Source organism: Poecilia mexicana, unplaced genomic scaffold (genome assembly GCF_051168715.1).
Source record: "Poecilia mexicana isolate PSO_F unplaced genomic scaffold, ASM5116871v1 scaffold_22, whole genome shotgun sequence".
Classification (NCBI taxonomy): domain Eukaryota; kingdom Metazoa; phylum Chordata; class Actinopteri; order Cyprinodontiformes; family Poeciliidae; genus Poecilia; species Poecilia mexicana.
The window spans coordinates 17,241,249-17,254,924 of record NW_028263391.1 but is presented as its reverse complement, the minus strand read 5'-3'; the positions used below and the strand labels follow the sequence as shown (position 1 = coordinate 17,254,924).

Here is a 13,676-nt window from a genome sequence, read left to right as displayed (position 1 = left end):
AGTAATTGCTCTTGCAGAATAAAAATACACATATTGTTGTAGGATGCACTTATACAAGACGACATAAACAAATTCTTTGTGCATCTGACACAGATCTGCATCAGAATACCCAGCTGTAGTTTTGGCCAGACACACCACAGATGCAGTCCACATTGGAGAGAGAAAGAAACGCCAGACAATCAATCTTAGTGGCTCTCACCACTGAAAAAGAATTCAAAAATGATATTATACGCTACTCATAATTAGTTGATTTCTCTGCTGAGCTTTAGAGTTCTGAGATTTGTTTTGGGGCTGATTCGAAGTGATGCATTTGGAGTTTTGTCACTTTGGACATCAGTGGCTGATGTATCAAATGCTGCAGCTGTTTCACCCTGAAGCCCACTGACAAAATCGATGTGGAATGTTTTGTCTCCATTTTAGGTCAACACATGAAACACAGGATACACTGGGATTAATAAACGCTTGTGTGTATGCCTCATGTGTTATAGGACTGCACAATATTAGTAAATCTTTTAATGATGATAATAATGGGAGATATTCATATCAAAATTTGTGAAAACGTCCTTTTTTCTTTCCTCTCTTTCTGATTGGTGGTTCCAGTACTCTGATTTTTAGCATTTTGGGGAATGTCATTTGTGTTTGTTGTGAGCACCTACTTCTGTGAAAACTATTTCCAACTGCCTAAATGTTACATTACCATTTAAAATGCAAGTTCATACCACTTGGAATGTATTAGTCAACAATTATTGCACTCCAAATAGTCTGTTCAGTTTCAGCAATTGCACATACTTAAATTGCAATGACAATATATTACCAATATATCGTGAAGCTCAAACATGCTTTGGGAAATTTGTCAACATCAGAACAACACATTTCTATGTCTTTACTTAAGTGATATATACGTAGTCTCATTCATTAAATATTGAAAAGTGGATTTATTTAGATTCACTAAATGAAACGCATTGTTGCTCATAAACTGATGTTTTCAAGCCTTTATTGTTGTTGATGAGGATATTTTGCATATCCTCATCCTCATCATAGGCTTTTGAACATCTACAGAGAAATGTTCAGTCTACCATCCAAAAATGAAAATAATATGGCACAATTGTAAACTTAGCAACACATGGCTGTACACTTAAGCTGACAGGCAAGGCAAAGAGTGCATTAATCAAAGAGTCAAGGTGGCCATGCAAGATAGATGGAGCTAAATATTTGGCACTTCTGGATGAAAACCTGACCTTGTACTGGCTGCAGTACAAGGTCAGAGCGATTGGTACAGTCTGTCCAACCTTTATACAGATGCACTATTTTTTCCCCCCAGCTTTTTATTTGTAAGAAATGTAAACCATATATAATTTTCACACAGCTTCACAAGCATGCACTGTTCTGTTTTCATGTAAAATCCAAATAAAATACTTTGAAGTTTGTTGCTACATTGAGTAGCATTTGCAAGCATTCTGTAACTGCATGCTTGATTAGTATAGATGGGATCTCAGAGTGACAGTCATACCAGACTTCTTTCAACTTTTTGACCTGCCTATGAAGACCTGTTGGCATAAATGGTGAATAAATTGTGTGCAATATATTATCAAATGCTTAAGAAGGTTTGTATCACTTCTTAAACTTTTGTGAACATCAGTTCTTTTAATTTTCTAAGTCAATATATTTGATTTGTGTATCTCCCTGCTGTGCTAAACTTACTGAGTCTTACCCTCATTTTAAGTTTTTACGTATTCTAGGACAACAGCCAAAAACACTACTATAATATAGCAGAACAATTGTTGGAGACTGTTCAGGTGTAGAAACAGAATTATTTGTTTTTGACGAGCAGTGAATCATTACTACAATTTCATGTCGAGAAAAGCAAACGCTACTTTTTAAAATATGTTCAAACCACTCTTGTTTTTCAAACTGAAAATATTTAATTTAATATTTATAGTGATTATTTGCATGTCTAAATTTCTCAATTTTCTGCCTCGGCTGCTTTCATTTCCTTCAAGATTGTTGCTGTGCAGAAATCATAAGGCCGATTAGTCAGGATTTTTAAGTACTATTTTTGGACTTTATTATGTGCTAACTTTGCCAAAAATATATGGCAGAGTCATAAAGACCAACTGCTGGCTTTATTATCATTAAATATTGCAGACTCTCTTTATGTTTCCAGCTTATATTTTGTGAGAGGTAGGGCAGCGCTTCTTTCCAAATTAAATAAACTTTCTCTTGCAGAGATTTGAGCCTTTTTAGGAACATGCATTTAGTGGTGGGAGGATGGTGGTAAAGCTAGACTTTAATTTTTATTTTTCCTCATTGGAAACCCTGTATTTCTCACTCTGGTGCATAACATGAGTCTGATCCTGTTGTGGTCCTGGCTTGTGCCATCTAGGATGAGTGAGACTTTCCCAAAAGGGTCCAGGAACGACCACTTAAAGAGACTCCAAGGATAGAAACTGTCATTATTTCCAGGATGGAAGACAGAGGCCACCTCTAGATGAGGCCACACACAGTTTTTTTTTTTTTTTTTGCTTTTTTTTTTAGGAAAATTTTTGTTTTTAAGATTTGGATATTTTTTTATCACGTTGGTGCCTCAACGTTGTCCAAAACTGATTTACGTAAGTGCACGAGGTGACTGAGTTGGATTGTCTATTTTGCATTATAACTTGGGCAACAACATTCAGTCTACTCTAAATACTTTGCTAAACTCCCCGTCCACTCTGGGTTTAACTAGGACTACATCCCATCATAAATATGTCATAGCGTATTTAGACTTTCTGCAGTTAAATCTGTAAAGTCCGCAGGATGCCGGCATCTTCAGTAACCTACCATTATGTCATAGGCAAGCTCTTATTGAGATGTCAACATTCAATGAATTATCCATCAATTTCGTCATTATTAGATCATGCACACGTCTGCCTGCCATCTAGACTAACCGAGGCAGATAGAGATTTTTAACCACACGGCGCTGATCTGACACTCCAGAACCATCCTGTGGTTTGCAGAATCCTCAAGCTCAACAATTTATTTGTTTTCTTCACCTCTCTTCCGCTATTATATATTTTTTATTTTTAGGTCAAAATATGACCCAAAATTATAGTCTATAACACTCTATAACCCACACTTGCTTCCAGTGTGTTGTTTAGTAGCGATCAGAGCTTCTGGACTATTAAAGAAACACTGAATGTCAGACAAAGTAGAACCGCAGTACATCATCTGTTGATTTTTTTTTTGTGAGGCCTTAAGCATTGGTTGTCTCCTGGGAATTTCTAAAGCCAAAAGTGAGCATGCGTGGAAGAGAGAGTCCTAAGTTATCATATTTGCTTGGTTAGCTTAGCAAGCCTGCTGTCTCTGCCCTCTTTTATATCGTAGTTCTGTATTTTTGTATACGTATGAAATGCTACTGGGAATCAAAGAGCCATTTAGTACAAATAAGCAGCTCTGACATGAGCATGTGCAATAAAACAGAAACAAATGTCTGGCTGTTCAAATTAATTGAGTTGTTTATAAGTACATTTGTTGTCCATCACGCACAATTTATTAGTTTTTGTCCTCCACCCAGATTTTCTTTTTCTTTTCATAAAAAATAAACTTAGCCCAAAATTACACTATAAAACTTAATAAGTTTAATTTAAAACAAGTGATTTGAGGGGAATCAGTTAATCAATTAATGGAAAACAGAAAAACATGTAACATTTTTAAAATGAGTAATTCCATGAGTTGTTATTGCTTGCATCAATAAAGTTAGCAATCCATATCTTTATTGAGCAAATTAAACATGAAAGAACATTCATTTATTTTTGGAATACATTTAGTCAATATTTTATTTTTGTTTGAAGGAAAGAATGTATTTGGAATAAATTGTGTCACCATTGTTCTTTTAATATGAAGCTTTACGGCTTTATAGGCTCTGCTCAGGTCAGTAGATACGTCAACAAAACATGTCAATATCAAAACAGCAAATTTAATTTGAAACCAGTTTAATTTGTGGGAACCATTTGTATTCTACTCCAATATATTTTAAAGCTATTTATGAGATAAATTGAACCAGCAAAGGTCTCTTTAAATTGTATTATTCACAATTAGCATTAAGTTCAAAAAATATTTTAATCCCACTGTCAGATTTTCTTTCATTATGGATATCTTCTATTGTACGAATAAGTTGTGTTTATAATGTAGAGCCTGATATGTTAAACAGTAGAAATTTGAGGAAACCAAATAATTTTTTAGATATAGGCTATTTACTCAAAAAAAATTAAGTGCCTAAAACAATTAGGTTAAAGCAACTTAAAAAAATACTAAACATTAACACAAAAATGTTAAAAATGCTTACTTTTATTGACTAATTCAAATAAGCCAACACAGCTACTCATTTTTTTTTATTTCTTAAAAAATGTGGTTACATTATTTATTCTTGAGACATTCTTTGAAATTTCAGTGTGCAGTCTGTGTTCGATTACAGATCAAAGTTTCTTTCATTTTTCTCATCTGTAGCCATCATTGTGTTATTCTGTACAAACTTAAAATATCCAATTTGAGTGTTGACAATCTTTGTCTTTCCCCTTTTATCAAACTTTCATGCTTACAGTTAGCTAACCTCTAACTTTCACTCGAACGTTGGCTCAACTGTAATTTAAATGGACTCAGTTGACTCACATTATGTCCCATGCAATGGCAAGTGGGTCACATTTTTCCAAAATTAGGTAATTAGAAATTTCAGAATAGATGGTTATTTGGCAAACATTCATTCATTTCTCTGGAATCATTTAGTTTTTCTTCGCAGCATCTACTAGCATTTGCTGACATTATTGGCAGGGAATCGGTGTTTTGTTCCCCTGTAAGCCTGCCGAGTCTGTTTGACTGAGTTTGATCTGATGACTAAAGTTCGTGGCAAAGAAAAATATCCATGGTGTGGTAGTCATAAAGTCACATTTTTCTGTTAAAATCTGTCAGTTGATTGTGCTCCATGTGGGATTCTTTTATTTCGTTCTGACCTATTTTCAAAGCTTGCTTTGGATGCTGCTTGCGGTTAACTGCTGACCTTATTCTCATAAATCTGTGATTTATCTTCAATCCTAAGTGGGCTTTAACTGAACTTTCTTAGTTTGTTTATGAATGTGGGGTTCTGCTCCAAGGTCTCTCTTGAAAGCTGTTAAACTTTGGTTTAAATCAATCCCAACATCTTTAGGAATCATGGAGAAATGGAAAAATTTCACATGAACTCAATGTGGTGAACTATTACACAGCTTTATGCCCATTTAACTGCTCAAACTGCCCACTGTTAGTTGAGTGCACTCAAAGTGCACCCATGTGAGATGAGGTGTTTCTTCCTTGTGAGAACTAATTGTGTCTGTTGTGTATCAAGGGCCTTGGCTCCAAGGTCGGTTGGAAGCAGGATTGGGACCGGCAGCCAGGAGAGAAGGTCCTGCAGGATATAAAGGAGAGGAGAGAACTGGAGACGCGGCTTCAAGAGATCCAGCGGCAGCTGGAGATGCTGGGTGTTGGCCAGGAGATGACGGTGAGCTCAAAGTAGCCTCAATCACTTACACACAAACACATAGATGCTTGTGTATATTCTATCACTTCTGTCTGAACAGTGCTTTTGTTGTGGATTTTTACCACTCTGTGCTCGTAGGTACACCTGTGACAAATTAGTACAAGCACATACACATAGCTCGTTCTTTGTTGTTCTGGTTTGAGGGGACGAGGGAATCACATTTGTATTCATTCCCGAACTCCATAGACTCAGGTTTCTCGTAGCCACAATAAAAGGCGTGCATGTTCTCTTCTGAATGCCTCATTTCCCCACTGTTTCATTGTTTCTTTAGCATTCTTTGTTGAGGTTCAGTGTCTTCCCTACAGTGTTCCCCCTAGAAACATTTAAACTCTGTCTGGTTTTTACAGCTGCCTGCAGAGTTACAACCAGAGGTCTTTTCTCCAAACTCTGTAGCTAAAGACACAAACCAAGAATGTTCCAAGAACAAAGGTGGATACTAAAACTGATTTCTGCTTGCACTGGCATTTGGAACATTGAATCTGGTGCGTAGAGGAGGAGAAGAAAACACTGGGCATAAATTTAGTAGTTTGATTGTGTCATTGGGCTTCATCTCTGTGCAGTGCCTTACAAAAGTATCCACACCCCTTGAACTTTTTCAGACCACATTGCAAAAATAAAACTTTAATTAATTGGCATTTTATGTTGCAAATAAAAAAAAAATCACACGATTGTGACGTTAAAGGAAAATGATACAGTGGGCCTGGCCTATTTGCAGTTCATTGTTCACTGAATTATCTGTTCATGGATTTTTCTGTGTAACATAACTCCAAAATAGTTGCAGAAAAACTGCTGATTTGCACTTTTTTTGTATTCAAAAGAAGTGTGTTGCCCAAGGTCATAACAACAGAGGCAGATGGACCGGGGATCAAACCGACAACCCACCGACAAACTTGTACCATTATCGTCACTATTATCTCATTAGTACTTTAAAGACCTCAGAGGTTTGTTTGACCTTATTAGTAGATAAAGAGCCTAATTAAGACCAAAGAACACATCAGACAGGTCAGAAATAAGGTTGTAGTGATATCAAAAACCAGGGCAAAATATCCTAGAGCATTTTTTAGTGAATCCTGCATAAATAATGAGTAATGAGCATAGCATAGATGCAGATCTACAGAGAAATGGCATAAACAGAGCCAGAAAGTCCAGCATTACCAAATCAAAGTGTCTAATCGTCAACCATGAGATCATTTTGTATTGAACAGAGGGTACTGCAGTTTGGAGCAAAACAGTGATGTGCATGAAGATTATTACAACAGAGATGACAGACACTGAGAAGAAAGTGCTTTGCTTTGTCAGAAAATTTAACTTTCTATTTTCACTTTGAATGCACCAACCCACGACGAAACATGTTGATGGCAAAGTTATGCTGTTGGCAAAGCTGCTGGAAAGATTTATGGAGCTAAATACAGGGGAATCCTGAAAAAAAGAAAATGATTAGAGGCTGTAAAAGACTTCAAGTTGTGGGTAGGGTCATCTTTAATCAGGTCCCTAAAAAGTACAGGCAGATGTTTTGGAAGCTCAAAATGGAGAAATTTGTCATGCCAAATGGCTTAATCAGAGTTCAGAACTTATAGGGGATCTGAAATGTCTATATTCACAGACTTTGCATTTTATCTGACTAAGTTTGAGATATGTTGAAAAGAATGGGCTAAATATTTAATGTCGAGATATCCAAAGTTGGTAGAGACATATCTTAAAACGCGATAAGTATTGACTTGGGGTGACTGAATGCACATGCAAGTTTGAAGCTTTTCATATTTGTAAACCATGTATCATTTTCCTTCTACGTCAAAATAATGCAACACATGGTGTCAGGTTTCCACATAAAATCATACTGTTAGTTTAAGTTTGTAACTATCATGTGATCAAATTGAAGGTGCCTGAATAATTATTAAAAACACTGTTTGCTGAATAACACTGGCTTAATTCACAGATGAACAGATGCATGTATGTCTAATTTAAGCATTAAAGAGGCACACAGTTAGTTTGGTGGTCACATACATAAGTGGCTGCCACACCCTTTCATCAAAAGACGTTATATCGTGCAGCCAGGAATTATTCCTGGCTTAAATAAGGAACAACAAATGGAATTTCTAGCTAACATGCTGACACTTCATTTGAGTAAACAGTTGTTTCATGGTTGTCACGATGCATCAAAACCACCAGTCTGCCAGCTACTGGTCCTGCAGCACACTCTTTACATTCAGCTGTGAGTCACTCACTAATTGCCTGAACCCAGTGAGTGACTTGGGGATGAACTGTTCACTGACAGCGTGTATTCTTAGTGCCAGCGGACTTGTTTTGAGGCTGTGAAAAGATTTATTAGTTCAGAATTTGTCTGGGAGGGCATTCTTAAAGCAGCCTCACGCAGCTGCAGGGTTCTCGTAAAGTTGATTTGTATAACATCCATAACTCTACCGCTGCCTTACTGTATTTTACTACTGAATACTGACTCTACCTGTTATATAAGATTTTTATATGGTTTTAATGGCAGTTTTTTTGTTTTGTTTTAGTTTTTTTTTTGGAGCCTGTACCAAAAAAGACTTATTTTTACACAACCTCACAGCACTACGGTCTGCCGTTTTAAGAAGTACTTTGATATGAGATATTTTCCCTAAGGCAACATTTCTGTTTTATTAAATGTAAGGTACACTTAATTTTTCAGAATTTGGACTGTTTATATTTTTGAAATTTTCTTTGGCTTTTATAGTAGCAGTTGATATTGTTTGCATGTATCATACATATATTTCCTACAGGGTGCCAACATTTACATAGAATATGGTTTCATTTCAGAAAGCTTGACTCTGCAAACTTTGAATTTTCTTCACACAGTAACAACTTCTGCACCCAGTGATAGCCAGTCTAGCTGAGGATAGTCAGCTAGACTATTCAACAGCCAATTCAACAATTGGCTGTTGAATTGTCCAGATGATTCTTTTTCCAGTGAACATCAACTTGGAGCCAAGAGAATAATCTGTCTCATCACCTTTTGGTTTTCATTGTTCTCTTGTTTTTGTTGAACGATTTCTGGGGGGGGGGAGTAAAATTATACATTGATGTGGCAAAATATGTTTAGAAGTACAAGGTAAGGATTATTCAACATAACCAGTTTTAACTGATGAAAATACATTGAAAGCTCTTATGGTTCTGTTCTTCCTGCAAACTCATGTGGCTGCATTCCTGTATCATCTACAAAAGGAAGGAATCTCCATATTTTACCATAAACTAAGGAAGTTCTGGCAGGGCAGTCTTATTTTAATCAGACCTGCACCTTCATCTTTGTCAGTAAAGCTACTCTAAGTGTTATTTAAACCAATATCACCCAGAATCTAGCAAGCAATTCTTTCAAGGTGCAGTTGGATACCCAGAGACATTAAAAAAATATTTAATGTACTCAAAATCATCTTATTGACCTATCTGTAAAAAAATAAAATAAAATGAAACTTGATCACACTGTTTTGGCTCAGTTTACTAAGAGAAGATTAATTTAACAAAGACAGGACTGTTCTGACTTTTAGCTGTTTGCCTGGAAGAGGACCACCAGCTCTGCACAGCTCAGTCAGCTACACCACACACACACACGCACACGCACACACACACACACACACACACACACACACGCATGTGATGCAGCACCAGTTCAACACAAGTGTGGGTTGTTCCACTTTTAAGATCTTACTTCAGTGACATACCTCAGCTTTATCAGACAGGGGTCTGAAAGCCAGCCGTCCTCTAATGCAAGAAGGCTTCTATTCAGTCCAGTCCTTTAAGATTATTTACAAAATAAGCTTGCAGTGCATTCTCCAGTGAAAAGATTGCTACAACACTATAAGTAAATCATTTTACTCAAGGGAGTGCGTGACTATCAAGCAGATTTTGTCTTCAAAAATATGTCATGGTTTATAATTTATAATCACATTAAAGGGGGGAAACATGGGAACGCCAAGTCAAAACTGTTCAGGTGCTTTCCATGCTGGGATTTTTGGACCCTGGAATCTTTTGAGAGGAGATCAAGAACAGTGTGCATTAGGATGTAGGTCACGGTGTCAAGATGATGAATGGTACCGCGTTGGAGATGATATTGTCTCGAATCAGCTTGAGTATGTGCCTGATGGCGTCAGTTTGATAGTGGGGGCTGTCAGACCGGGATGCAACTTTCCCCAGCATTTCTAAAATATGATTTTTACATTATTTTCAAGTTGGATTGTTTTTTTGTTAAAAGGCAGATGACACTGGAATGAACATATAAATATGTTTTCAAACTAAAAGACAAAACAGTTGAACATTTTTTTAATGATTCTGCTTTTCCCAATACGGTCCTTAAACGTTGACAGACCTATTGAACTGATCCTAACTCCGTGTTGCGTAGTTGTCATGGTGAAATAAGTGATCATCAACATGAAGAGGAAACAGACAGAGTAAGAGGTAAAAAAGTAACTCTTTATCTGTACCGCCAGCCAGTTCCTCTTCACATTTTCCACCTCTTGTGAACAGAGGTGAGCAGTCATCTACTGTTTCTGGGCCAAATATAACATCTCCCAGTTTTCTTTCAGAAAGACTTCAGGAAACTGCTTCACATTACTAAAATCACTTATAAAAAGATGTTATAAAGTTAAACGTTCAATCTAAGCTAATCTGGAATTTTGTGAAAAAGTAATTGCCCTTTAAACCAATTATCTGCCATCTATCGTTTCTGATAACTGGCAATGACTGTTTTACTTAGCTCTGGAGGAATGCAGGGTTTTCTGACAAGAAAGGTCTGCTTAAGGTCATGTCACAGTATCTCAGTTGGATTTAGGTCCACACCTTCACTGGACCATGCCTTTTTTACCCTTTTCTCTATCGCGTGTTTTGTTAGAGAACAGACATCTTGGTCCCATCAAGTCATATGCCCTGATGTAGGATTCCAGTCCCAGACAGTCACACTTCCACCACCAGTTTAACTGGTAGTATTATTCTTCTGAAATTATATAAAGTGACACACAGTTACCCAAAAGTTCCACTCGTTATTCCACAAAATAATTTTCCAAAAATCTCTCTCCAACATAAGCAATGCCCTTGTTGATAAATGTATGGCATTTTGAAAACCATAACAATTTCGCCCAATTTCTCCTGTTGAATTATACACTGACCTTAACTAATGCAAGTGAGTTTTAAAGTGCTTGAGTTGTTCCGTGCTTAATGTTCTCCTGGAATAATTTTTGTACACGAACCACTCCTTCCACTGTTTCATGTTTTCTCCATTTGTGACTTTAATGTGGTTCTCTGGAGTCCCAAGGCCTTTGTAATGACCTTGCAACTATTTCCAGATTAAACGATGTCAATGACTTTGTTTCCCATCTTAGCTTACATTTGTTTAGATCAGGGCATGGTGTGATGCTTTTGAAGATTCTTTAGGGCGTTTTCACCACGACAATAAATTTACTTTGGTCCGAATCCGTTGATGATTTAAGTTGTGGTTTGTTAATTTTGATCACTGCTGACATTGTGGTGTTGGGTAGATGTTTGTGAAATGTCTCTGAGAAAACTCTACATTAATGTGTCTGCAATATGGTACCTTTGCATATGGGTCTTCAGAGACACATCCTGGTTATAAAACATTCATGCCAAAGAACAACTGTCTATGCTTGAGCTTTTGATTTATGATCATATTGTTCATCTTTGTAACTGGAGAGTCATCATAAGGCCGGATCACAATTTACATCTTTCAACTCACCACTGTTTGGATTGTTTTGTCCAAGTGATGTACATCTCTCAGTAACTGGTCTTTGATAAAGAGCTGGAGAGATTCACAGGGTGGTCTGGATGACAAATGATGGATGCTCACTGTTAGTTCCAACTAAAAGGGTTAGATGAGATACAGGAATGTGATTTTTATTTTTATTTATTTTTTTTGCCTTAAGTTACACAGTAGAATGAGGCAAAAATGGGGGAAAAATCAGTTAGGTGTCATATGTTACTGAAGATGGGAGAAAAGTTATGCATCTGTACATAATTGTTTTAAAACAAAAAAGATCTAATTCTACTCTCCTGATATTAATTTTAAATGTTCAAATTACATTCCAGTGAAATACTTTTGAAACACATTACCGTCCATGTTCTGCTGACCTAAAAACGATATGACCCCCTCACCCCCCTACCTCCACCCCCGTCCTAATCAGTGCCTTTGAGCTTTACAAAAAGAAGTGGGTGAGGACATCCTTACTTTAAAGCCAGGGACATTCTGTTCAGTGTTGGATGATAGCTGGAAACACAAGCAAACGTGCTGAGAGAATGATGATGATTGCCATTCAAAGATTTTAACATTCTGCTTCTCTGGATATGTTTCAGTCATAACTCTCATCCTAAGAAAGATACTTAGTTGATATTATTGAGACAAATTGACTGAGGCTTTTTACAGCTGTTAAAACAAAGATCAGTGCTGTCACACCAGGAGACGGGAACCGTCTGTGAGGACTCATGTCCAGGTAAATTCAGGAGTTGCACGTGTTCACAGCGAGAAACTTTAGTACACGAATGGCAGCTGCCAGATGACACATTAGCCCCGAGAACAACTTCAGATCTTCCTCTGAATCAAATTTAAGAAAGTTGGCTTCCGGCCTTGTTCTCACATTCAGTCCAAAGCAGGCAGCATGTGAGGAGTCAGACTTATCTTTAAAAAAACAGTACTTGCATCCAAGTAAAAGTGTTTTTTTCCCCTCCAAACACCTTCCAACTAAGCACATGGGACAGCAGAACCACATCAGTTTGTGCCAGTCTTCTGTCGGGTCATTGACTGATGCAAGACATTATTTTCATTTGTCCATTTGGAGTCCGGCAAAAACTGTTCTGAGGAAAAATTAGGTCAGGATGTTGGAGAATATTGTGAGTTTAGCCAGGGAATTATTCTGTCTTCACTTTTGAGCTTTGTTCCTTTGGACTCACAAGATGTGGATCTTGGGACATTTTCAGATGCAACACTGTGTTTGCTTTCACATACACACTGAAGTAGCACTTTGGATTTAAACTAACACATGTTTTTGATTTATGTATGTTTTCATTTTTTATTTTTTTATTGCAGAATAAGTCAGCAGACCTGACTGAGGAGCAGTTGCTTTGTCTGCTGGATGAATGTGAGAGGACAGAGAGTTGGAGCCAGGTCTATCCGAGGAACAAAACAGCGCCATCAGGACCTTAAAACATCCATCTTTTCCATGTGAATTACTGCCTCCAAAGCACATCACCTTGCTTTTATTTTCCACAATGAACTCATTCGTAAACTATTACAAATGAATGGAAATACAAATATTTATAAAGGTTGATAAGCATTTTTTTTTCACTCTAATGGCGTTCTTCTGTTCCACATGTGGTTGAATTGCAGTCCATTGCTACAATTTATGTTCTCCTCAAGGAAACAGTTGCTGAGGCACTCTTTGTATCAACCTAAGTATCAGTAAATGATAACATTGCTGCCATTAACTAGTGATTAGATGGAGCTCCACACAAACTGGATCATGGCTAATTTGAAGAACCACTTCATGAACACAGTCATGTCGCCTCTTTAGGTTTTTCCAGTGTTCCTGTCCTTGGCCATGTTATATCAGCGCTTAGCAACACAGGTATCACATTCACACAAAGATGTGACTTTACAATCCATGGGATTTATGTGTAAATTTGAGGTTTCTGCACCTGCACCAGCTGATCACTGAAAATGCTTCCTTTAGCTTATTATCAGTGTGAGGGGGATAGTTATGTACAGAGTCTGTATAGAGTCTTTTTTTCACAATGATCTGATCACACAGAGGCTCTGAAACTGGAAGTTGTTTTTTTTTATGACCTGTCCTGCCTCTATCATTTAATTATAAAATAAACTCTCTGAGACTTATACATTCTCTTCCTCCTTCTTCTTAATCATTGCTTAACATGATACCAGGGCTATGCCTAGAATAATGTCATAGGTATATTCAGTATTAAAAACATCTTACTTCAGGTATTCGGCCTATGCACAATTTGGCTACCAAACTCATTCATGCAACAGCCTGGGCAAAAATATGCTTCCAACACAATTTCAGCGTAGAAATCCTGTGAAAGATAAACAATCTTGAGGAATGTTACATTCTAGTACATCGTAAGAGTTTCGAACACC

The 13,676-nt window shown here is 37.1% G+C and overlaps 1 protein-coding gene across 1 annotated transcript in view; it reads left to right on the top strand.

The window, feature by feature from the left end:
- The window catches only part of fsip1 (fibrous sheath interacting protein 1), a 32,208-nt gene extending 18,793 nt beyond the window's left edge, over positions 1 to 13,415 (top strand). The window contains exons 9-10 of the mRNA XM_015008258.2: positions 5,357 to 5,509; positions 12,612 to 13,415. Of these exons, the coding sequence (XP_014863744.2) occupies positions 5,357 to 5,509; positions 12,612 to 12,728 (270 nt within the window). The 3' untranslated portion in view covers positions 12,729 to 13,415. The remainder of the gene's footprint in view (positions 1 to 5,356; positions 5,510 to 12,611) is intronic.
- The last annotated feature ends 261 nt before the right edge of the window (positions 13,416 to 13,676 follow it).